General features: G+C 40.5%; 1 protein-coding gene across 1 annotated transcript; it reads left to right on the forward strand.

Annotated features, from left to right (window-relative positions):
* Positions 1-27,165, forward strand: LOC139397096 (nuclear GTPase SLIP-GC-like). The gene is made up of 19 exons (XM_071143962.1): positions 1-224; positions 2,135-2,356; positions 2,563-2,778; positions 4,500-4,678; positions 6,352-6,382; positions 6,512-6,613; positions 7,152-7,236; positions 7,592-7,725; positions 7,819-7,998; positions 10,421-10,578; positions 10,661-10,766; positions 10,934-11,042; positions 13,151-13,284; positions 14,578-14,656; positions 14,925-15,009; positions 21,942-21,984; positions 25,795-25,876; positions 26,001-26,249; positions 26,357-27,165. The coding sequence occupies exons 1-19, from the start codon at positions 90-92 to the stop codon at positions 26,365-26,367; spliced, it is 2,340 nt and encodes a 779-aa protein (XP_071000063.1). The 5' UTR covers positions 1-89; the 3' UTR covers positions 26,368-27,165.
* Positions 27,166-27,331: the final 166 nt, after the last annotated feature.

The raw sequence follows: 27,331 nt of genomic DNA on the forward strand, positions 1-27,331 counted from the left end.
GGAACAAAATCTCAGCTTTGGAGGCTATCATTGACGACAAAGTTGTTGTTGGTGTATTTGGGAGGTCAGGAGCTGGTAAGAGCTCACTGATGAATGCCATTTTGGGGGTGAAGACCTTGCTGCCCTCAGGGACTGTTGGCGCATGCACATCAGTCATCATCCAGGTGGAGGCCAATATGACTGACTCCAACTACGTGGCAGAGATTGACTTCATTTCTAAAGAGGTGATTTTAGCAATGTTGATAAACCTCAAGTGTGAATTTCATTAGAATATAGATTTTTTTTCATTTTAAGGGTTCAATCTGTAAGTCATCTAGGCACCACGTTTTGGCACCATGCAAATATAATCACATTTACTTTTTTTGTATTTTAGCACAGGGTATCCCAAACAATATTATACAGAGAAACTTACAATTAATGCATTTATCTTAAAATAGCTACAGTGGGGCAAAAATTATTTAGTCAGCCACCAATTGTGCAAGTTCTCCCACTTAAAAAGATGAGAGAGGCCTGTAATTTTCATCATAGGTACACTTCAACTATGACAGACAAAATGAGAGAGAAAAAATCCAGAAAATCACATTGTAGGATTTTTTATGAATTTATTTGGAAAATAAGTATTTGGTCAATAACAAAAGTTTATCTCAATACTTTGTTATATACCCTTTGTTGGCAATGACAGAGGTCAAACGTTTTCTGTAAGTCTTCACAAGGTATTTTGGCCCATTCCTCCATGCAGATCTCCTCTAGAGCAGTGATGTTTTGGGCTGTTGCTGGGCAACACAGACTTTCAATTTCCTCCAAAGATTTTCTATGGGGTTGAGATCTGGAGACTGGCTAGGCCACTCCAGGACCTTGAAATGCTTCTTACGAAGCCACTCCTTCGTTGCCCTGGCGGTGTGTTTGGGATCATTGTCATGCTGAAAGACCCAGCCACGTTTCACCTTCAATGCCCTTGCTGATGGAAGGAGGTTTTCACTCAAAATCGCACGATACATGGCCCCATTCATTCTTCCCTTTACACGGATCAATTGTCCTGGTCCCTTTTCAGAAAAACAGCCCCAAAGCATGATGTTTCCACCCCCATGCTTCACAGTAGGTATGGTGTTCTTTGGATGCAACTCAGCACTCTTTGTCCTCCAAACACGACGAGTTGAGTTTTTCCCAAAAAGTTATATTTTGGTTTCATCTGACCATATGACATTCTCCCAATCTTCTTCTGGATCATCCAAAGGTTCTCTAGCAAACTTCAGACGGGCCTGTACATGTACTGACTTAAGCAGGGGGACACGTCTGGCACTGCAGGATTTTAGTCCCTGGCGGCGTAGTGTGTTACTGATGGTAGGCTTTGTTACTTTGGACCCAGCTCTCTGCAGGTCATTCACTAGGTCCCCCCGTGTGGTTCTGGGATTTTTGCTCACCGTTCTTGTGATCATTTTGACCCCACAGGGTGAGATCTTGCGTGGAGCCCCAGATCAAGGGAGATTATCAGTGGTCTTGTATGTCTTCCATTTCCTAATAATTGCTCCCACAGTTGATTTCTTCAAACCAAGCTGCTTACCTATTGCAGATTCAGTCTTCCCTGCCTGGTGCAGGTCTACAATTTTGTTTCTGGTGTCCTTTGACAGCTCTTTGGTCTTGGCCATAGTGGAGTTTGGAGTGTGACTGTTTGAGGTTGTGGACAGGTGTCTTTTACACTGATAACAAGTTCAAACAGGTGCCATTAATATAGGTAACGAGTGGAGGACAGAGGAGCCTCTTAAAGGTCTGTGAGAGACAGAAATCTTGCTTGTTTGTAGGTGACCAAATGCTTATTTTCTACCATGATTTGCAATAAATTAATTTAAAAAATCCTACAATGTGATTTTCTGGATTTTTTTTCTCTCATTTTGTCTGTCATAGTTGAAGTGTACCTATAATGAAAATTCCAGGCCTCTCTCATCTTTTTAAGTGGGAGAACTTGCACAATTGGTGGCTGACTAAATACTTTTATGCCCCACACACATCACAGTTGTATCAAGTACATTTACCTCAACAAAGTAGTTATAATTTATGAATTATAATATGTGGGTAATGAAACATTTGATCCATCATATAATATATTCAGTAAAATAATAATGTTAGACTTTTTTAGGAATGGGAGAAGGAGCTGGAATCACTTTTGAAAATCAAAGAAATGGATGGTGAGGAGAAAGATAAAAGGATGGTGAATATGGCGAACAGTAAAATCCAGGCATTGTACGGAGAAGATGCAGTCGGGAAAAGCTTTGATGAACTGAAGTCACTGGAGTCAGAGACATTCAGCGACATCCCAGAGTTTCTCTCATCAACTAGGAAAATCCTGTCATTTGACACAGTAAGTCATTTTAAGCCTCTTTTATAAGGGTCTTTTTTGCTGTCTGATATCCAATTTGAGTCCAAATTATTCCCATTTTATCTCCTGAACTTCAATACAGCATGACATACAACATGAAATGCATAATAGCCATCAATGTTTAAATATACCAGAAAGTTGTAAAGGGGCAGAGTGTGACTAAAGAATAATATTACATTATTTGACAGGCCACAAAGTTCTCTACAGAGATCGCCTGCTACATACGAAGCAAAAGAAAGATACATGGGAAACAATCTAACTCATCTCAGATACACTACTGGCCACTTGTGAAGTATGTGACCATCAAGATGCCAAACTCCAAGGATCTTCTGGAACACATTGTGCTGGTGGATCTTCCAGGAACTGGAGACTGCAACAAGGCCAGAGATGAGATGTGGGAATCGGTAATCATTTACTTTTGTGATCATTTCTGAATGCATTTACAGTATGTCTCAATTCAGGTGCAATGTCATATGTGGTATCTGTGGTTTAATCAGAGAATGTTTTTGGTTAGGCCTCCCTTACCAAAATGAAGTACATTTTATATTGTCAGTTCCCGGTTTTCAAACTAAAAGCAAAGAAATGTACTTGTATTTTATGATTATATCACTTTCAAATAGTAAACATGCATCAGTTTATATAGAGGTCCAAACTCAAATTATTGGCAGCCTTGATAAAGATGAGTAAAAAAATGGTTTCAAATAAATAATACAAATACTGAGCTATATTGTACGCTCAAAAAAGTTGCAAATTCTATTATTTTATACTATTCAATACAATTGCCCAGAGAAAGAGATGTTGTTTACAGGAGGCTATTGATCAGACTTTTCTCAGACCTTTTTATCTCCGGATTACAGATCCCAAAGCTTCTTCTCATGTGCAGAAAAAGGTCAGGCAAAAACTGTGTTTGGAAAATGATTTAAGACTGAGACTTTGTAACCCTGCCACACAAACACTATAAGATACATTTATTAAACATATGAATGAGTGTGAGTTGTCACAACTCACATTTATTAAACATAAGAATGAGTGTATCTTATAGTGTGTGTGTGTGTGTGTGTGTGTGGGGGGCAGGATTACAATCATGGCAAAAAACAACATTTGAGGGTATGCTGACTCTGGTGCTTGAGCGGGGATGCAGCTGGAGGTTGAATGTTTGAGGGGCATGGGACTATAAAGGTTTGGGAACCACTGCCATAGAGGATAACAAAGGTCCAACAAAACATTTTACAGTAGGTATGGGATTCTTTTCTGCTTATGCAGAACCCTACAAATCAGAACCTCAAAAAGCAAAAAGAACAAACTATTTATTTTAAGAATACATTCTAGCACTTCTTGCATTCAAGCTAAATTATGCATTTAACGTACTGAGAGCGGACCAAGTAATTGGGCGTCACTCTAAAGCGGAAAGGTGGAATAAACGAGTCAGGAGTAGGTTTTCTTGAACACAGTTCTCTATTGAGGGCATTTGGTCAACACAAACACTCCAACATAATCAATGAAAATCTTCCAAGGAAAAACATACATCTTCTTCTCCAGATGAAACAGGAACACAATAGGATTATCTTTAAACTACAACAAAAGTCACAGGATTGTCACCGTTTTAGTGGTTCTTCCTGGATAGCTCCTCTGTCTCGGTGGCCATGTTCCAGAGATAGTTTTCCCCTCCCCTCGCTACTGGTTACATTCTCTCTCTTATAGGGGAAGGAGAATATGTCATTAGTACCGTCAGCTGTGCTTAATTGCCTCTGGTTACCTTGTCTCCCATGCCTTGTTGGGCTACTATCCGTGAGCCCAGCCTGCCCTCTGGTGGTCCTTCCACAGTACACAAAACGTGTGTACTGTTTATTAACAACGTTTTCATAAGAGCTATAAAAACCTACTTCAAAGAAGTGTAGTGTGTATGTGTGCAGGATTTTTCTTTTTTAAATAACGTCACTGTAAACATTACTACAGCGTGTTAGATTGAATTCCAGCATTAGAACCACTGGCAATGAACTCATCATGTACACCTAAAACGTTTCAGCTTGAACGATGACTATATCCAATGTTTTATTTTATTTCAACTGTTACATTTGTTTTAACATTCTAAACAACATTTCTGAACACCATGTTTTTTTTATAGTACATTACTAAGTGCTCCTCTGTGTGGGTCGTGGCTGACATTGACCGGGCCGCAGCGGACAGTGATGCATGGAATATACTGGACAACAGCATCAGTAATATTGGTCCTGGTGGACAGTGTCAGAACATCACCTTCATCTGTACTAAGACAGACATCATCAACCCAGACAATTATATGCGGTGAGACATTTTCATCCTATATTTTGCTACTGCTTTAACAGTTTCATATTGCGATTATTGAAAAAAAATGGTATACAATAACAATGCCTTTGGGAAATTATTCAGACCCCTTGACTTTTTCCACATTGTGTTAGGTTACAGACATATTCAAAAATGTCTAATAAAAAAATATATCCTCATCAATCTACACTCAATACCTCATAATGACATAGCAAAAAACATTTTTTTATCCCAAAAAATGTATAGAACTGAAATATCACATTTATATATGTTTTCAGACCCTTTACTCAGTACTTTGTTGAAGCACCTTTGACAGTGATTACAGCCTCAAGTCTTCTTGAGTTTGACGCTACAGGCTTGGCACACCTGTATTTAGGGAATATCCCCAATTCTTCTCTGAAGATCCTCTCAATCTCTGTCTGGTTGGATGAGAAGCATTGCTGCACAGCTATTTTCAGTTCTCTCCAGAGATGTTCGATTGGGTTCAAGTCCGGGCTCTGGCTGGCCTCTCAAGGACATTCAGAGACTTGTCCTGAAGCCTCTCCTGCATTGTATTGGCTGTGTGCTTAGGGTCATTTTACTGTCAGAAGTTGAACCTTCGCCCCAGTCTGAGGTCCGGAGCTCTCTGGATCAGGTTTTCATTAAGGATCTCTCTGTACTTTGCTCCGTTCATCTTTGCCTCGTCCTGATGCTTCCACCCCCATGCTTCACCGTAGGGATTGTGCCAGGTTTCCACCAGACGTGACGCTTGACATTCAGGCCAAAGAGTTAAATCTTTGTTTCATCAGACCAGAGAATCTTGTTTCTCATGGTCGGAGAGTCTTTAGGTGCCCTTAAGTAAACTCCAAGTGGGCTGTCATGTGCCTTTTACTGAGGAGTGGCTTCCGTCTGGCCACCCTACCATAAAGGCCTGATTGGTGGAGTGCTCCAGAGATGGTTGTCCTTCTGGAAGGTTCTTCCATCTCCACAGAGGAACTATAGAGCTCTGTCAGAGTGACCATTGGGTTCTTGGTCACCTCCCTTGCTCAGTTTGGCCGGGTGTCCAGCTCTAGGAAGAGTCTTGGTGGTTCAAATCTTCTTCCATTTAAGAATGATGGAGGCCACTGTGTTCTTGGGGGCCTTCAATGCTGCATACATTTTTTCGTACACTTCACCAGATCTGTGCCTCGGCACAATCCTGTTTCGGAGATCTACTGACATTTCCTTCGACTTCATGGCTTGGTTTTTGCTCTGACATGCACTGTCAACTGTGGGACCTAATATAGACAGGTGAGTGCCTTTCCAAATCATGTCCAATCAATTTAATGTATTTACCAAAGGTGGACTCCAATTGTTGAAACATCTCAACGATGATCAATGGAAACAGGATGCAGCTGAGCCCAATTTTGAGTCTCATAGCTAAGGGTTGGAATATTTATGTAAATAAGGTATTCTATTTTATACAGGTATTTTAAAACATTTGCAAAAATGTCTAAAAACCTGTTTTCGGTTTGTCATTATGGGGTATTGTGTGTAGATTGCTTTTGATTTGTATTTATTAAAGGCTGTAAATTAACAAAATGTGGAAAAAAGGTCAAGGGGTCGGAATACTTTCTCAAGGCACTGTAAATACAAAGATATAGACATATTTTCACTGCTTATACATCACTAATTAAGAAAAAAACTAATTTCAGTGAATTGGACGATGAAGACCTTCACATAGAGGTACAGCTACACAAAATATAACAAATACTTTGTTTACAGAACTATAAACAAATAGTTGGTTTATAGAGAATTGAATATGTCACTGTATGGATATCTCCCATGGTCTCCTCTTATTTCACATGCAATTAGGACTCTTCTAACTATTCAGAGGAGCAGAAACGTGCATGCATATTGCACCGAAATCAACAAGCCAAGATGGAAATTCAAGAGAATTACAGCAACCCGTATGAAGTAAGATGTTTTATTCTCTATTTTCTTAACCAAATAAGAAACTATAAAGGAACTTCAGACATATAGATTGATTGAAACTAGAAAAAGGTCCAGTTTTAACTTAAATGGATAGTTTCCTTGCCTTGTAGTGTATGGATGAGGTTAGACAGCAATCCAAATGTTTTAGCTTTGTGTCAAAAAACCAATGCAGTTTTTTGTGGTTTATGTCCAAATCCTCCGAAAGTGTCTCAAATTGATTGTGTAGCTCAATAAAGTTACTTTAAGATGATTTGGACATGAAATGCAATCTGTCAGAAGAAAATGGTGTTCTCTTGAATTAGAAGAATATAACATCCATTAAAATGGCATTAGCGTTCTTAGACCGGAAGTTCATTGAACAGGGAAATGCGATTTGGTATTCCTCAAAAACTTGGAAATGTCTCTGAAGTAACTCCAAACGAACCAGTTTAGCTGCTTCAGCAATGATTGACTGATGAGTGATTGATAATTATATTGATGTATTGTTTTTCTTTTGTCATCTTTTGTCACATACATTCAGGCTATTGATGAAATGCAGGTGTTTACAGTTAGTTCTCAAGAATTCCAGAAGGATAACAACTGCATTCTGAGACAAGAAGAGACAGGTATGATCACTTGCATTATTGTGCAACAAAACCTCCAATAGGAATAGGTGCAAACAGATTGTTAGGTACTGTATAATGAACGTGTATTAGGGTAAGTGTTAGGGTATGGCAGAGGTTAAACATAACCAAACGTAATACAAGTGCCCGGCACAATTTGCAAATACCCTTTGCAAATACCTCTTTGCACCTCATACATTGGAGTTGGAGCTGTTATTATATAATATCCATTATTCTAAAGTCATATTCTCACCCTGAATGTGAATCTAACAACAACTGTCTCTGCTCATACAATTATTGTTTACCTAAAGATCATTTTACATAAACAGAAAGATTAATAAAGACATCTTGTCTTCAGAGATACCTGAGCTGAGAGCTCTGCTGAAAAGCCTGAACGACCAAAGGTCAGAAAAAGTGATGAGAGACTATGTGAATGGAGCGTATGGGATTCTCTCCCTGGTCCACGTGGTAAACCATGAGATCACCAAATCGGTATTGCCTTTAATACATTAGCCTTTTGTGATGAATTTACCCTTGCACCAACTCACTGAATTTACGGATTGGTTTTTCTCTGTTGTGTTTAAGATGGAGACCGAAAAAGAAACATTGCACAAACTTCTAGAACAAAGGCTGGAAGATGAGCTCCAGAACATTGACCAGTTCATGTCAGACATTCACATGGAGTTTGACAAGTGCCTTTCAGCCGGAGTGCTAGAGTCAGAGAAGACATGTGTGACAAGAGCCAAGGAGGAAGTGATAGCACCAGTAAGTCAATGGTACCTTATGCTGGGCCATAAGGTTCTAGCAGGGTTCAATGGAGTTTTACTTCTTCAAACTTGATCTGAGCGCAGTTTATTAAATCTTGTTCTGAGCCCAGATTATTAAATCTTGTTCTGAGCCCAGATTATTCAATCTTGTTCTGAGCGTAATTTATTCAACCTTGTTCTAAATGCAGCTCTTTCTCAAGATCAATGGTCTGTTAATCTGTTAGTATGCTAAATAGTTAAATAGTTAACCAATACCTACCCAAACGATCTACATTGACCGTTTTTGCACTGTCTCTTTTGACTCATAGCATGCACTGCTGTTACTGTTTATTATCTATCATGTTACCTAGTCACTTTATCCCTACCTATATGTATATATCTACCTCAATTACCTCGTACCCCTGCACATTGACATGGTACTGGTACCCCATGTACAGTTGAAGTCGGAAGTTTACATACACCTTAGCCAAATACATTTAAACTCAGTTTTTCACAATTCCTGACATTTAATCCAAGTAAAAATTCCCTGTCTTAGGTCAGTTAGGGTGACCACTTTATTTTAAGAATGTGAAATGTCAGAATAATAGTAGAGCGAATTATTTATTTTAGCTTTTATTTCTTTCATCACATTCCCAGTGGGTCAGAAGTTCACATACACTCAATTAGCATTTGGTAGCATTGCCTTTAAATTGTTTAACTTGGGTCAAATGTTTTGGGTAGCCTTCCACAAGCTTCCCACAATAAGTTGGGTGAATTTTGGCCCATTCCTCCTGACAGAGCTGGTGTAACTGAGTCAGGTTTGTAGGCCTCCTTGCTCACACACGCTTTTTCAGTTCTGCCAACAGATTTTCTATAGAATTGAGGTCAGGACTTTGTGATGGCAACTCCAATACCTTGACTTTGTTGTCCTTAAGCCATTTTGCCACAACTTTGGAAGTATGCTTGGGGTCATTGTCCCATTTGCGACCAAGCTTTAACTTCCTGACTGATGTCTTGAGATGTTGCTTCAATATATTCACATAATTTTCCTCCCTCATTATGCCATCTATTTTGTGAAGTGCACCAGTCCCTCCTGCAGCAAAGCACCCCCACAACATGATTCTGCTACCCCCGTGCTTCACAGTTGGGATTGTGTTCTCCGGCTTGGTCATTATGGCCAAACAGTTCTATTTTTGTTTCATCAGACCAGAGGACATTTCTACAAAAAGTACGATCTTTGTCCCCTTGTGCAGTTGCAAACCATAGTCTGGCTTTTTTATTGCGGTTTTGGAGCAGTGGCTTCTTCCTTGCTGAGCAGCCTTTCAGGTTATGTCGATATAGGACTCGTTTTACTGTGGATATAGATACTTTTGTACCTGTTTCCTCCAGCATCTTCACAAGGTCCTTTGCTGTTGTTCTGGGATTGATTTGCACTTTCGCACCAAAGTACGATCATCTCTAGGAGACAGAACACGTTTCCTTACTGAGCGGTTTGACGGCTGCGTGGTCCCATGGTGTTTATACTTGCATACTATTGTTTGTACAGATGAATGTGGTACCTTCAGGAAATTGCTCCCAAGGATGAACCAGACTTGTGGAGGTCTACCATTTTTTTCTGAGGTCTTGGCTGATTTCTTTTGATTTTCCCATGATGTCAAGCAAAGAGGCACTGAGTTTGAAGGTAGGCCTTGAAATACATCCACAGGTACACCTCCAATTGACTCAAATGTTGTCAATTAGTCTATCAGAAGCTTCTAAAGCCATGACATCATTTTCAGGAATTTTCCAAGCTTTTTAAAGGCACAGTCAACTTAGTGCATGTAAACTGCTGACCCACTGGAATTGTGGTACAGTGAATTATAAGCGAAATAATCTGTCTGTAAACAATTGTTGGAAAAATTCCTTGTGTCATGCACAAAGTAGATGTCCTAACCGACTTGCCAAAACTATAGTTTGTTAACAAGAGTGGTTGAAGTGGAGTGGTTGAAAAACGAGTTTTAATGACTCCAACCTAAGTGTATTTAAACTTCTGACTTCAGCTGTATATAGTGAAGTTATCATTACTGATTGTGTATATATTCCTTGTGTTATTATTTTTCTATTTATTCCTCTCTCTGCATTGTTTGGCCCAGAAGTAAACATTTCACTGTAAGTTTACACCTGTTGTTTACAAAGCATGTGCCAAATTCAATTTGATTTGAACAAATGTGATTGGTTGGATGAAAGCTCACATATGGTCCCTGGTTCGTATATGCCACCCCAAACCCCTAACTCTAAACTTAATTGGAATTACTTGGAAAGCATTTCTTGCCAAAACTTCAACAATCACAATTGTTTCTTCAATGGAGGCAGAGCTGCTCTAAGAACAAGATACAATTAGGAAAACTCTAATCTTTTCTCCAATCTGACAATAGGATGATCATATTTTATGTTTTTTTCAGAAAGGAAAAGGAGGAGGGGGGTACCACCAGACCCTGAGAGCTGTATGCAACGGCCAGGGGTTCTGCAGGTCAACAAATGGAGTAAAAACAAACATGAACGCTTCTCTGAGCAACTCTCTGTGCGATTCCATTAGAAATATATTTTCAAAAACATTCAAGTAAGTTATGTTCTACGTGCCTTCCAGACACATTTATTGGGACACACCACTTGAGTAACATGGTTATCATCATGTCTTCTAGGAAATCTCAGAAATCTATATCTGCAAAGATTGATAGTTTCAGCATCCTCTTAGAGAGCTATGATGAAGAAACCATGTTTCCTCGGCTGGCATTCCTCAAAACTGAGGTTTGTGGAAATACAACTGTGTTATGTACATTTGGTTGGATGTTATCTGTGAAGCTGTATCATAGATGGTACTGTGCTATGCTCTACCTTCCAATTATGGCGGTCTAGTAAAGTGTAATGTTAAGAAGACTAATATTCATAATAGTATTTTGTCTGGTGTCAAAAAGGAACACAAATTGAAAGCAGATCTTAAAAATGAGATCGTCCAGAGGAAGAAGACAATCTACTCTTCACTCACCAAGTCAATCATGACCTCCATGCTCCCCTCCTATATAGGTCAGTCTAACTGTCAGCATTAATCTGTCACTATACAGTGCCTTGCAAAAGTATTCATCCCCTTAGCATTTTTTCTCTATTTTGTTGTATTACAACCTGTAATTTAAATGGATTTTTATTTGGATTTCATGCAATGGACATTCATTCACAAATTAGGCCAAAATGGTGAAGTCAAATGAAAATATATATATATTTCAAAAAATTCTACAAAATTAAAAACGGATAAGTGTTGCGTGCATATGTATTTATCCCCTTCGCTATGAAGCCCCTAAATAAGATCTGGTACAACCAATTACTTTCAGAAGTCACATAATTAGATTGCATACAGGTAGACTTTATTTAAGTGTCTCATGATCTGTCACATGATCTCAGTATATCTACACCTGTTCTGAAAGGCCCCAGAGTCTACAACACCACTAAGCAAGGGGCACCACCAAGCAAGCGGCACCATGAAGACCAAGGAGCTCTCCAAACAGGTCAGGGACAACGTTGTGGAGAAGTGCAGATCAGGGTTGGGATATAAAAAAATATCAAAAACTTTGAACATCCCACGGAGCACCATTAAATCCATTATTAAACAATGGACAGAACATGGCACCACAACAAACCTGCCAAGAGGCGGCCACCCAACAAAACTCACGGACCAGGCAAGGAGGGCATTCATCCGAGAGACAACAAAGAGACCAAAGATAACCCTGAAAGAGCTGCAAAGCTCCACAACGGAGATGTGAGTATCTGTCCATAGGACCACTTTAAGCCGTACACTCCACAGAGGCGGGCTTTATGGAAGAGTGGCAAGAACAAAGCCATTTCTTAAAAAGCTAACACATTTGGTGTACACCAAAAGGCATGTGGAAGAATCCCCAAACATATGAAAGAAAAGGTACTCTTGTCAGATGAGACTAAATTGTAGCTTTTTGGCCATCAAGGAAAATGCTATGTCTGGCGCAAACCCAACTCCTCTCATCACCCCGAGAATACGATCCCCACAGTGAAGCATGGTGGTGGCAGCATCATGCTGTGGGAATGTTTTTCATCGGCAGGGACTGGGAAACTGGTCAGAATTGAAAGAATGATGGATGGCGCTAAATACAGGGAAATTCTGAGGGAAACCTGTTTCAGTCTTCCACAGATTTGAGACTGGGATGGGGGTTCACCTTCCAGCAGGACAATGACCATAAGCATACTGCTAAAGCAACACTCTAGTGGTTTAAGGGGAAACGGAATGTCTTGGAATTGCCTAGTCAAAGCCCAGACCTCAATCCAATTGAGAATCTGTGGTATGACTTAAAGATTGCTGTACACGAGCAGAACCCATCCAACTTGAAGGAGCTGGAGCAGTTTTGCCTTGAAGAATGGGTAAAACTCCCAGTGGCTGGATGTGCCAAGCTTATAGAGACATACCCCAAGAGACTGGCAATACAAGAGACTGGTAGCTGCAAAAGGTGGCGCTACAAAGTATTGACTTTGGGGGAGTGAATAGTTATGCACGCTCAAGTTTCCTGTTTTTTTTTGTCTTATTTCTTGTTTGTTTCACAATAAAAAGTATTTTGCATCTTCAAAGTGGTAGGCATGTTGTGTAAATCAGATGATACAAACACCCAATTTATTTCCAGGTTGTAAGGCAGCAAAATAGGAAAAATGCCAAGGGGTTGAATACTTTCGCAAGCCACTGTAATTCCCTTTAGTATACATGTCAATAGCAATCGTAAAATAATAGTTCTGCAAAATTTGATATTTAGATATTCATTTCCTTAACCCTGAAAACAAGGAATGACTACAATCCACACTTTCGTTTTGTTAGCCATTGCCAGCAAATAATGATTTGGGCATAATATTTAAATCATGCTAAACGGGTGAGATTGGTTTTTAGTCTGAAAAATGCTTAACAAAAAAATAAAGAAATAAAGAAACAAGTTTAACAAAACCAAAGTGTGGATTTCAGTTACAAGGTTCATAGACTGTTTTCAAGGTAAGTAAAAAAAAATATAATATCTAAATATGTCAATCCGCTGAACTGTCCCTTTAAAAATCATTGGATAGAAGTGACCTCTTAACAATGACTTTTTAATAACTTACTTCGTCAACTTTTTCTCTCTGATTTTTAGAGGCTTCAGAAGTACATGGGAAAGGATCCCTAAAGAGAATGCAAGACATACTCGAGAGTCACATTGAGTCATCAAAGAGCACCATGTTCCACGATGCTAAGGGGAAGATGTTGACACTCCTAGCCAAGCTCAGGGTAGGATACTTTTTATGTCACTGTTTCAATTCAATTATTGAAGTGTTAATATTATCACAATTGGTGTTATGCTCGACGCACTCAGTTTTCAACCACAAAACACCAGAAAATAGCCAAAAATAGTGAAACCAGCTCACCTTCCTTTAGAATATTATTTGACTATCAAATTTTCAATGTTTAAAAAAATATACATTTCTTACAGTATTAAACAAGGTTTATAGCGAATCATGTTACAAGTGGCAATAGGGATGCAAGTGTGCATCGTCTCAATTCTCATTTTGCCCAAAACAGTAGCAGACTGGAGTGATCAGTATCAAACACATCAGCGAGTGGCCTCTCCATAAAGGACTTAGGGGATACGTGTTCTTTCAACATAACATTGGCGATGTCTTTTCTTATGTTAACACGTCTGAGGTGCTGCATAACGGGCAGGTCTCTCTCACGGTTTGCTGCTATGATTGGATAGAGTGAATGAACGCAGCTGTTTCTTCGTACAGACAATTCTTCGTAGGCTTTACAATCCTGTGTTACTGGGCAAGTGGGCGTGATTGTAATCCAAACCCAACCCTCATGTATGTAATGAGGACCTCACAAAACTCAGTTTTTGAATATACTGACTTTATTACCAAAATAATCATACTTTTTAATAAATGATGGCACTGGAATAAATGTTTATGACTAATATCAATGCCAAATAGGCCAATTTCAACCAGAAAAGGTGGTTGCATGCAGTTTCCCTTTAACATCATTTTTATTTAACTAGGCATGTCAGTTAAGAACAAATTCTTATTTACAATGACAGCCTACCACAGATGACTCTGGGCCAATTGTGCACTGCCCTATGGGACTCCCGATCATGTGACACAGCCTGGATTTGAACCAGGTACTGCAGTGACAGGCACATGCAGTGCCTTAAACATGAGGCACAAATGTAAATGAATCCCTAATCACATGAAATAAATTATTCTCTTCAGAAATTACTTCCTCAAATCAACCAAATAACTAGGGCTTTACAATGATGGTGAAAACGGATATCTCACCCAAACTACAACATTACATATTGGTTACCCTGTAAGCAGTCTATGGACAAGGTACGACAGCAATCCATGCTTTTGTTTTGCTTACCTGGCCACAGTTTCTAATGTTAACCTTTTAACATTTGTGACACAAAGTACACAAGGACATTAAAGGTTATATATTCATGCCACAACCACTGTACTGTCAAAATGATCAAATACAAAATTAGAAAATGTTTACAAAATGTTTATTATGTCTCCTTTTTACTTCCGTTAGGAACACATTGTGCAGGAGCTAAGGTCTAAACTAAAGGAAGCTGTGAAGCAGTCACTCCACAATGAGCTACCTCTCCCAGGTAAATCAAAGAAACTATGAAAGTATAGTTGCTGATGTTTCCATCTCACATGTATGGTTCAAATACATATATAATGTAACATTCCAGGTTATACATGTACAATTTCCAGCTGAAAATGTAAATTACAATGCCACATGTCAATGCCATACCAGTAGTAGTAAAGGAAGGGAAATCATGTTAGTGAGTGGTTAAAGTAAGTGTTAGGGTAAGGTTAGAAAAACTAAAACAACACAAATCCCCCAAAAGTAATGTATTGTCTTTGTTACAGATATATCTGAGCACTATGAGATAGTGAAGAGCGCCCATGAAAAAATGATGGGTAAACCTATCACAGATGTTGAAGATGAGAAATGGTAAAGACTCACTGCTCCACATAAAACCATACATTTGAAAGTCTGAAACAAAGTAGGTTCAATCTGTAGCACTGATGAGCCGCACTTTAAAACCCCATAAGGTAGCCTAGTGGTTAGAGTGTTGGGCCAATAACTGAAAGATTACTGGATTAAATCCCTGGGCTGACAAGAGAAAAATGTGTAATTCTGCCCCTGAACAAGGCAGTTAACCCACTGTTCCCTGGTAGGCTGTCAATGTAATTAAGAATTTGTTCTTAACTGACTTGTCTAATTAAATAAATAGGTCTCAGGGTCCACAGCTAGGTTTCTACTAAGCTAACATATGGAAAAGTTTTAAGAAGGTCCTACCAAGGATCATTTAGCTAATTGATTTGGAATGTTAGGATCCCTGTAAGTATCCAATGTTTTATGAAACCTTGAATTTGGCCTTACATTGAATAACATATTCATACCAGTGGAGGCTGCTAAGGGGAGGACGGCTCATGATGATGGCTGGAACGAAGAGAAAGGAATGGCATCAAACCATGGTTGATGTATTTGATACCATTCCACTGATTCCGCTCCAGCCATTACAACAAGCCTGTCTTCCCCAATTAAGGTTCCACCAACCTCCTGTGACTCATGGTAAAAAAATATAGTTTGTTTTGAAATGTCTGTCCTATATCTGAGAGATATAAGAAGAAACCATGTACGCCACCACAATGGTGAGGTACAGTGCCTTGCGAAAGTATTCGGCCCCCTTGAACTTTGCGACCTTTTGCCACATTTCAGGCTTCAAACATAAAGATATAAAACTGTATTTTTTTGTGAAGAATCAACAACAAGTGGGACACAATCATGAAGTGGAACGACATTTATTGGATATTTCAAACTTTTTTAACAAATCAAAAACTGAAAAATTGGGTGTGCAAAATTATTCAGCCCTTTTACTTTCAGTGCAGCAAACTCTCTCCAGAAGTTCAGTGAGGATCTCTGAATGATCCAATGTTGACCTAAATGACTAATGATGATAAATACAATCCACCTGTGTGTAATCAAGTCTCCGTATAAATGCACCTGCACTGTGATAGTCTCAGAGGTCCGTTAAAAGCGCAGAGAGCATCATGAAGAACAAGGAACACACCAGGCAGGTCCGAGATACTGTTGTGAAGAAGTTTAAAGACGGATTTGGATACAAAAAGATTTCCCAAGCTTTAAACATCCCAAGGAGCACTGTGCAAGCGATAATATTGAAATGGAAGGAGTATCAGACCACTGCAAATCTACCAAGACCTGGCCGTCCCTCTAAACTTTCAGCTCATACAAGGAGAAGACTGATCAGAGATGCAGCCAAGAGGCCCATGATCACTCTGGATGAACTGCAGAGATCTACAGCTAAGGTGGGAGACTCTGTCCATAGGACAACAATCAGTCATATATTGCACAAATCTGGCCTTTATGGAAGAGTGGCAAGAAGAAAGCCATTTCTTAAAGATATCCATAAAAAAGTGTAGTTTAAAGTTTGCCACAAGCCACCTGGGATACACACCAAACATGTGGAAGAAGGTGCTCTGGTCAGATGAAACCAAAATTGAACTTTTTGGCAACAATGCAAAACGTTATGTTTGGCGTAAAAGCAAAACAGCTGAACACACCATCCCCACTGTCAAACATGGTGGTGGCAGCATCATGGTTTGGGCCTGCTTTTCTTCAGCAGGGACAGGGAAGATGGTTAAAATTGATGGGAAGATGGATGGAGCCAAATACAGGACCATTCTGGAAGAAAACCTGATGGAGTCTGCAAAAGACCTGAGACTGGGATGGAGATTTGTCTTCCAACAAGACAATGATCCAAAACATAAAGCAAAATCTACAATGGAATGGTTCAAAAATAAACATATCCAGGTGTTAGAATGGCCAAGTCAAAGTCCAGACCTGAATCCAATCGAGAATCTGTGGAAATAACTGAAAACTGCTGTTCACAAATGCTCTCCATCCAACCTCACTGAGCTCGAGCTGTTTTGCAAGGAGGAATGGGAAAACATTTCAGTCTCTCGATGTGCAAAACTGATAGAGACATACCCCAAGCGACTTACAGCTGTAATCGCAGCAAAAGGTGGCGCTACAAAGTATTAACTTAAGGGGGCTGAATAATTTTGCACGCCCAATTTTTCAGTTTTTGATTTGTTAAAAAAGTTTGAAATATCCAATAAATGTCGTTCCACTTCATGATTGTGTCCCACTTGTTGATGATTCTTCACAAAAAAATACAGTTTTATATCTTTATGTTTGAAGCCTGAAATGTGGCAAAAGGTCGCAAAGTTCAAGGGGGCCGAATACTTTCGCAAGGCACTGTAATATGTACATGTAGGTAGAGTTATTATTAAAGTGACTATGCATAGATGATAACAACAGACAGTAGCAGCAGTGTAAAAGGGGGGGGGGGGCATGCAAATAGTCTGGGTAGCCATTTGATTAGATGTTCAGGAGTCTTACGGCTTGGGGGTAGAAGCTGTTTAGAAGCCTCTTGGACCTAGACTTGGGTCTCCGGTACCGCTTGCTGTGTGGTAGCAGAGAGAACACTCTATGAATATGGTGGCTGGAGTCTTTGACAATTTTTAGGGCCTTCCTCTGACACCGCCTGGTATAGAGGTCCTGGATGGCAGGAAGCTTGGCCCAAGTGATGTACTGGGCCGTACCTCTGTAGTGCCTTGCGGTCGGAGGCCAAGCAGTTGAAATCAACTCAAGACCTTTAATCTGCTTACTTGTAAATCAACTAATGAGGGAATAACACACACCTGGCCATGGAACAGCTGAGCAGTCAACTACTTTATGGAACACCATGGAACAGCTGAGCAGCCAACTACTTTATGGAACACCATGGAACAGCTGAGCAGCCAACTACTTTATGGAACACCATGGAACAGCTGAGCAGTCAACTACTTCATGGAACACCATGGAACAGCTGAGCAGCCAACTACTTTATGGAACACCATGGAACAGCTGAGCAGTCAACTACTTTATGGAACACCATGGAACAGCTGAGCAGTCAACTACTTCATGGAACACCATGGAACAGCTGAGCAGCCAACTACTTTATGGAACACCATGGAACAGCTGAGCAGTCAACTACTTTATGGAACACCATGGAACAGCTGAGCAGCCAACTAATTACAACTACTTTATGGAACACCATAGAACAGCTGAGCAGCCAACTACTTTATGGAACACCATGGAACAGCTGAGCAGCCAACTAATTACAACTACTTTATGGAACACCATAGAACAGCTGAGCAGCCAACTACTTTATGGAACACCATGGAACAGCTGAGCAGCCAACGACTTTATGGAACACCATGGAACAGCTGAGCAGCCAACTAATTACAACTACTTTATGGAACACCATAGAACAGCTGAGCAGCCAACTACTTTATGGAACACCATGGAACAGCTGAGCAGCCAACGACTTTATGGAACACCATGGAACAGCTGAGCAGTCAACTACTTTATGGAACACCATAGAACAGCTGAGCAGCCAACTACTTTATGGAACACCATGGAACAGCTGAGCAGCCAACTACTTTATGGAACACCATGGAACAGCTGAGCAGTCAACTACTTTATGGAACACCATGGAACAGCTGAGCAGTCAACTACTTTATGGAACACCATGGAACAGCTGAGCAGTCAACTACTTTATGGAACACCATAGAACAGCTGAGCAGTCAACTACTTCATGGAACACCATGGAACAGCTGAGCAGCCAACTACTTTATGGAACACCATGGAACAGCTGAGCAGTCAACTACTTCATGGAACACCATGGAACAGCTGAGCAGCCAACTACTTTATGGAACACCATGGAACAGCTGAGCAGTCAACTACTTTATGGAACACCATGGAACAGCTGAGCAGTCAACTACTTCATGGAACACCATGGAACAGCTGAGCAGCCAACTACTTTATGGAACACCATGGAACAGCTGAGCAGTCAACTACTTTATGGAACACCATGGAACAGCTGAGCAGCCAACTAATTACAACTACTTTATGGAACACCATAGAACAGCTGAGCAGCCAACTACTTTATGGAACACCATGGAACAGCTGAGCAGCCAACTAATTACAACTACTTTATGGAACACCATAGAACAGCTGAGCAGCCAACTACTTTATGGAACACCATGGAACAGCTGAGCAGCCAACGACTTTATGGAACACCATGGAACAGCTGAGCAGCCAACTAATTACAACTACTTTATGGAACACCATAGAACAGCTGAGCAGCCAACTACTTTATGGAACACCATGGAACAGCTGAGCAGCCAACGACTTTATGGAACACCATGGAACAGCTGAGCAGTCAACTACTTTATGGAACACCATAGAACAGCTGAGCAGCCAACTACTTTATGGAACACCATGGAACAGCTGAGCAGCCAACTACTTTATGGAACACCATGGAACAGCTGAGCAGTCAACTACTTTATGGAACACCATGGAACAGCTGAGCAGTCAACTACTTTATGGAACACCATGGAACAGCTGAGCAGTCAACTACTTTATGGAACACCATAGAACAGCTGAGCAGTCAACTACTTCATGGAACACCATGGAACAGCTGAGCAGCCAACTACTTTATGGAACACCATGGAACAGCTGAGCAGTCAACTACTTTATGGAACACCATGGAACAGCTGAGCAGTCAACTACTTTATGGAACACCATGGAACAGCTGAGCAGTCAACTACTTCATGGAACACCATGGAACAGCTGAGCAGTCAACTACTTTATGGAACACCATAAAGTACAGACGTTTGTGAGAAGACTGATTTACTGTATAGCTCCTGGTCTGACATCCACCACTGTCGCTCTGCCACATTCCACTGCAGATGAAGAATGCCACGATGGATTGAGATGCAGCCCATGCAAAATCAAACAGATATCTTTAGCATTAACACAGATTTTTATGGGGATTTTTTAAATGAAAATTAGATTTACGCGTGGTTGCGGACATCGACACTAGGGCAGTGGCGTAGCACAATTTCGCGGGGCCCCCAGCAAGGTCAGACAGAGCAAGCCTCCTCAACCCCCCCAAAACAATTATGTATGACATTTTGGGGGGATATTTTTGGGGTTGCCATGGGGCAAAAATAACAATTTCCAGTTTTACAGGTAATGTAATGCTATTATACACATTTTGCCATGAGGCTGAGAGTAGGCCGTTATTTATTAATTACATGCCTCCCCCCACTTTTTTTCAGAATCTATAAAAAATGTGATCTTAGGGGAGTTAGCCATCACTGACGGTGTTCACAACATGTACCCAAAACAGATATTTTTGCCTCTAAAAATAAAAGTTCAATACAAAAAAAACATATATAAGGAAAAGGATTCATTTGAAAATCCACAATAAAAGCACAACCATTCTATCAGATCTATCAGCACTCTGACGGTGTTAACGTTAGACAAAAATCTGGTGGAGTTGATTTTTCACGGACTTGGCAAAAATTCTAATGTTCTTCTTCACTCATGTGGTAAACACAGCAACAATTTGCATGTAGTTTTTCAGTAGTTTTTGTAGTTGCTTTATGACTGTAAAACCTAATTAAATGTAACATTTTTAACCAAAATTAATTTTATCTATCAGGAATATGGAGTTGACAGTTTATGGTTGTGACCATGGTGATTTCAATATTGTTTGTTTAAATCTATCAAAAGTAGAGAACTTTACAGACCATGAGTGGTCTTGTTGTGGTACATGTAATGATGACAAGAATAAGGGGTCCTTATGGTATAGCTGACCCTGCTCATTCCTGATTCATTTAGGATTTTAGACAAATCTGATGGACACATCTTTTAGGAATCAAAGTGTTGAGATAAATATTCTAAAAAGTCAGAGGGTTATTGCACAAAATGACATACTATAATTTTTCAGTTAATACCCACTATTGACAGTTTTTAAAACTTGAAACCCTTTTTTGCTTTTGGTCCTTTGCTCAAAAACAAATATTTTCTAAAATAAACGAAGACCCAAAACTTATTACAAAAAATTATTTTGTATTGTATTTTATTTGACCCACAATTTCGATCTTGTCTCATCGCTGCAGCTCCCCAAAGGGCTCGGGAGGCGAAGGTCAAGTCATGTGTCCCCCGAAACATGACCCGCCAAACCGCGCTTCTTAACACCGGCCCGCTTAACCCAGAAGCCAGCCACACCAACGTGTCGGAGGAAACATCGTTCAACTGACGACCGAGGTCAGCTTGCAGGCACCAGGCCCGCCACGAGCGAGATGAGCCAAGTAAAGCCCCCACGGTGCTGGGCCAATTGTGCGCCGCCCTATGGGACTCCCGATCACAGCCATTTGTGATACAGGATCGAACCCGGGTCTGTAGTGACGCCATTTGGTAGGCCCCACCAAAACGTAAATTTATAACTGAAATACTGCAAGGATTATTTTTTTTATTTTATTTTTTTACTATAAAAATACAGCTTCCCTGCCGGACAAGTATTGTCCCGACTTTGAAGAATCCCTGTACTGATTCCCTGCTATTCTACAAAGTTTGCCATGAGGATGAGAGAAAATGTTGCAGTTTTAAAGCAAATTTTCTGAAATTGTTTTTAATTTTCAATCACGCTATAACACGGATCTTTGGAAATACAGATTGAATTTTGCCCTAAGCTGTCAAAGGACCAAGTAAACTATAATGTTGTTGTTGTTTTTCAGAGTTGATGGAAAGTGACTAGACAGTGGCATTTATACCATTCTGATTATGTATTCTTAAGTATGTCTGTGTTGTCCTCCATGTCCTCTATAAAGAGTCTGAATAATTTGCCTTTACAATTAGCTTACAGACACATATCAACAAATACTTTTGTTTGTGCTGGTCTTTTATTTAGTATTTATTATGAATTCAATTACTTACAGAACTTCTTGTTTTTATCATTGTAGTGTTCCAGAACACAGCTCGGGGAAGGAAACGACATCTGAGCAGGTAACTGCCAAAATAAAGTCAACACCAACATAAAGTGTTTTAATAGGGCGTTGGGCGACCACGAGCCAGAACAGCTTGGCATAGATTCTACAAGTGTCTGGAACTCTATTGGTGGAATCCAACACCATTTTCACACAAAAAATTCCATAAAATTGTGTTTTGTTGATGGTGGTAGAAAACGTAGACTCAGGCACCCCTCCAAAGTCTCCCAGAAGTGTTCAATTGGGTTGAGATCTGGTGACAGAAACAGCAGTGGCTTATGGCTCACATTGTTTTCATGCTCATCAAACCATTCAGTAACCACTCGTGTCCTATGGATGGGAGCATTGTCATCCTACGGGGGGCATAGCTAAGGTAGCCGAAAATAATGGTGAAAATAATTTGTAATATCTTTATTTTATTTCACCTTTATTTAACCAGGTAGGCAGTGGGTCTGGCGACGAATATGTAGCGAGGGCCAGCCGACTAGAGCATACAGGTCGCAGTGGTGGGTGGTATAAGGTGCTTTAGTAACAAAACGGATGGCACTGTGATAAACTGCATCCAGTTTGCTGAGTAGAGTATTGGAAGCTTGGTTGCGAAATAGAAAGCTGACTCTAGATTTGATTTTAGATTGGAGATGTTTGATGTGAGTCTGGAAGGAGAGTTTACAGTCTAGCCAGACACCTAGGTACTTATAGATGTCCACGTATTCTAGGTCGGAACCATCCAGGGTGGTGATGCTAGTCGGGCGTGCGGGTGCAGGCAGTTTTACTAGCGTTTAAGAGCAGTTGGAGGCCACGGAAGGAGTGTTGTATGGCATTGAAGCTGAGGTGCAAGTAGAGATACTGTGGTGCAAAGGAGCAAAATAAATAACAGAATGGGGGAGAAGGTAGTTGGATGGGCTATTTACAAATGGGCTATGTACAGGTGCAGTGATCTGTGAGCTGCGTTGACAGCTGGGGCTTAAAGTTAGTGAGGGAGATATGAGTCTCCAGCTTCAGTGATTTTTGCAGTTTGTTCCAGTCATTGGCAGCAGAGAACTGGAAGGAAAGGCAGCCAAATGAGGAATTGGCTTTGGGGGTGACCAGTGAGATATAACAGCTGGAGCACGTGCTACGGGTGGGTGCTGCTATGGTAACCAGTGAGCTGTGAGCTAACAAAGCTATCAAAGACTTATAGATGACCTGGAGCCAGTGGGTTTGGCGACAAATATGAAGTGAGGGCTAGCCAACAAGATCATACAGGTCGCAGTGGTGGGTAGTATATGGGGCTTGGTGACAAAATGGATGGCACTGTGATAGACTAGATCCAATTTGCTGAGAAGTGTTGGAGGCTATTTTATAAATGGCATCGCTGAAGTCATGGATCGGTAAGATAGTCAGTTTTACAAGGGTATGTTTGGCAGCATGAGTGAAGGATGCTTTGTTTGTGAAATAGGATGCCGAATCTAGATTTAATTTTGGATTGGAGATGCTTAACGTGAGTCTGGAAGGAGAGTTTACAGTCTAACCAGACACCTAGGTATTTGTAGTCCACATGTTCTAAACCAGAACCGTCCAGAGTAGTGATGCTGGACAGGCGGGCAGGTGTGGGCAGCGATCGGTTGAAGAGCATGCATTTAGTTTTACTTGCATTTAAGAGCAGATGGAGGCCACGGAAGGAGTGTTGTATGGCATTGAAGCTCGTCTGGAGGTTAGTTAACACAGTGTCCAAAGAAGGGCCAGAAGTATACAAAATAGTGTCGTCTGCGTAGAGGTGGATCCGAGAATCCCCAGAAGCAAGAGCGACAACATTGATGTATACAGAGAAAAGAGTCAGCCTGAGAATTGAACCCTGTGGCACCCCCATAGAGACTGCCAGAGGTCCGGACAACAGGCCCTCCGATTTGACACACTGAACTGTGTCTGAGAAGTAGTTGGTGAACCAGGCAAGGCAGTCATTTGAGAAACCAAGGCTGTTGAGTCTGCCGATAAGAATGTGGTGACTGACAGAGTCGAAAGCCTTGGCCAGGTCGAGGAAAACAGCTGCACAGTATTGCCTCTTATCGATGGAGGTTATTATGCCGTTTAGGACCTTGAGAGTGGCTGAGGTGCACCCATGACCAGCTCAGAAACCAGATTGCGTAGTGGAGAAGGTACGGTGGGATTCGAAATGGTCGGTGATCTGTTTGTTAACTTGGCATTTGAAGACCTTAGAAAGGCAGGGTAGGATAGATATACATACAGTGGGGCAAAAAAGTATTTAGTCAGCCACCAATTGTGCAAGTTCTACAACTTAAAAAGATGAGAGAGGCCTGTAATTTTCATCATAGGTACACTTCAACTATGAAAGACAAAATGAGAAAAAAAATCCAGAAAATCACATTGTAGGATTTTTTATGAATTTATTTCATTTTTGTAGAGGCTCTACAATGAAATAAGGCAATAATTACAAACCGAAACAGCAATGGACAAGGCATATTGACATTAGGGAGAGGCATGCGTGGCCGAGTGATCATTGGGTCCAGTGAGTAGCTGGGCGAGCTGGAGATACTGCGATTCAGACAGCTAGCAGGCCGGGGCTAGCAGGCAAACAGAAGGGCCTTAGAGGGACGTTGCGATGGAATTACTCAGTTGTAGCCCCTTCGTGCGGTTACGTCGGCAGATCAGTCTTGATGGATCAGCAGGGCTCCGTGTAGTAAAAGGGTCCAGGCCAATTGGCAAAATAGGTATTGTGGCCCAATTATTATTTTTTTTTAATAAAAAATAAATAAATATAAAAAAGGAAAATAATTGGCTGATGGAATTCTTCAGCTAACAGTCCGGTGAGCTCTATACAGATAGCGGGCCGCGGCTAGCAGATGGGCATTCACAGGCTAGCAGATGGGGACGTCGCAATGGGGGAGCCAGTTGAAATCCCTCTCAGGCGGATTATGTCTGTAGTCCATTCGTGAAGGATCGACGGGGCTCCGTATCGGCAATAAAAGTGGTCCAGGCCAATTGGTAAAATAGGTATTGTAGCCCAAGGAGTAGCTGATGGACCTCTTCAGCTAGCCGGGAGATGGGCCTAGCATAGGCTAGCTCCAGGCTAATTGGTGGTTGCTTCGGGACAGAGGCGTTAGCCAGGAGAAGCCAATCAGATAGCAGCTAGCTAGCTGTGATGATCCAGATGAAAAGGTTCAGAGCTTGCGGTAGGAATCCGGAGATATGGAGAGAATTAAGTCCAAGTTGCTCTGGTTTGAGTCACGCTGTGCAGACTGGCGAGAGTTGTCCAGGCTAAAGGTAGCTGATGACCGCTAGCAGTGGCTAGCTGACTACTAGCTACTAGCTAGTAAGCTGGCTAGCTTCTGTTGGGGGTTCCGGTTCAAAAGTAAAGAAAATTGCAGAATCATTCCACATTGAGTGAGGCAGATTGCAGATTGTATGTTGAAGTTGAGGTTGAGGTTAAGAAAAATATAAAAAAATATGTGCGAAGAAAAATATAATGGTCTGCCCAGCATTTTATACATGCCCCTAAGCATGATGGGATATTCATTACTTAATTAACTCAGGAATCACACCTGTGTGGAAGCTCCTGCTTTCAAAATAATTTGTTTCCATTATTTTGACAGTTACCTGTACATTAGTTGAAGAAAAGTTTCGAATCAAATGACACTGTGAGATTAAAATGAGGTTGATGGTCATTTCTGCACTTTTCACAATTCTTCGGCATTTTCTCCAGAGTGTATATAAAAGGATGTTAGTGATATATCTTGTTTCTGTTTCACCTGTTAAATGGTTGTAGAATCCACTAGCAGAACTACACAGGTCTCAATGTGTTGATGGAAGGCTGTGTGATTCCCACCAACAGGTTCCACTTCGAAACAACAGGAAGGATGAGAAGATAAAGAAGAAGAAGAAACAAAACAAAAGGGCGAAGGATGTTCTTGCAGGTAAAAGCCATCCTTGCTATAGGCTGTGTTTGTTCAAATACATTTTTTTACGCAACCATTACTATACGAGTGGATGCTTTCTTCTGTACACTGTACTAAGTGGCTCTTTCAACTGAAATCCCAGGTGCTGCGTTTGTGGATAAGCACATGAGTGCACTAATCAAGAGGGTCACAATGGCAATGGCTATAGCAGATGACCTACTGGGAGAGGACATGATCCAAGATGAAATGTATTCGATTATTGATGTAGCCGAGACTAGTGAGAAAAAAATGAGAGTTATGTACAAGGCTCTACGCTCAGGAGGACCACTGATTAAATCAGCCTTCTACACAGCTCTCCAAACTAATGAACCTAATCTTGTCAACGACTTGGGTAAGAACAATAGATACTATTTACACCCTGTGATTACCCTAACACATAGTGTGCATTGTGATGTACAGTACACATCATATATCTTCACATTCCTCTTCCATTTTAAGCTTCCCCCTGAAGACAGACCTGGCTTGGGTTGGTCCTCAAGTGCTGGACAAAGGGCAGCAAGCAGTCTCACCAGCTGTGGAACTGCAGCGGAGTTACTATCCTCCTAATGCCCCTATAGGTGTTGGGGGATATAACCAACTAGCTCTATCATCCTTTTTGTAGTTGTTGTGGCTTTATTTTTGTGGCAAACTGAAATCTGTGCTCTTGCAATCTGCTATAGCCTGGTACTTTGTTTTCATCAGAATGTTTTGTGTGTTTTGTTTTTATCAAGCCCATCTTTAGTGTTCTTACTGTATGTGTGAGGGGAAAGGGACAACCCAAAACTGGTTAAATATGATGTTAGTTTAAAAAAAATGTGCATGCATAAATACTTGAGGACAGCAGAGGGACAAACAGGTTGAGTGGTATGTATGCTTGTTAATTGATTTATGCATTATTTTAAATATTTGGTACATAATACAATCATGTTATGTGGAAATGTTTGTCACAATTTATTTGACCAGAGGCCAATACCAGTGGAAACAGTGCCATGAAGTAATGTGCAACCCAAGATAAAATATTGGTCATGTATGTAACATTTTATTTTAGATGTGTGCTTGATTATACCGATGAATTGTGTTTATCTCTGTTGTAGCTTATATTCTGATTGTATTATGGTACCTGGTTTATATCATCATTCATTCTGTTTGTTCAAAGTAATCTCTAAATCATCATTATATCTTCAACTAATTTTACATTTTATGTTTCTGAGTTGAATGTCTCATTGTTTCATTTTTTTCCTCAATAAAAATAAATGTTAAAAGTACCATAGAAATAATATATATCTCACATGAATACTAAACAGGCAATTTAAATATCAACATTTAATATGGTGATTCTGCAATAAATACATCCAGCATAGGCCTATAAACAGGAAACATTTACAAAATGTATTGTATTAAACAAACAAATTACAACAAAAAGTCAGCAATGAC

Source organism: Oncorhynchus clarkii, unplaced genomic scaffold (assembly GCF_045791955.1).
Source record: "Oncorhynchus clarkii lewisi isolate Uvic-CL-2024 unplaced genomic scaffold, UVic_Ocla_1.0 unplaced_contig_13382_pilon_pilon, whole genome shotgun sequence".
Lineage (NCBI taxonomy): Eukaryota > Metazoa > Chordata > Actinopteri > Salmoniformes > Salmonidae > Oncorhynchus > Oncorhynchus clarkii.

Bases quoted from the DNA above. Each gene is read 5' to 3' on its own strand.
- LOC139397096 (XM_071143962.1), top strand. From the start codon at position 90: ATGAATGCCATTTTGGGGGTGAAGACCTTGCTGCCCTCAGGGACTGTT. The intron at 7,237-7,591 runs GTATGATCACTT...TCTTGTCTTCAG, and splicing joins TCTGAGACAAGAAGAGACAG to AGATACCTGAGCTGAGAGCT. The intron at 21,985-25,794 runs GTAACTGCCAAA...TCCCACCAACAG, and splicing joins AGGAAACGACATCTGAGCAG to GTTCCACTTCGAAACAACAG.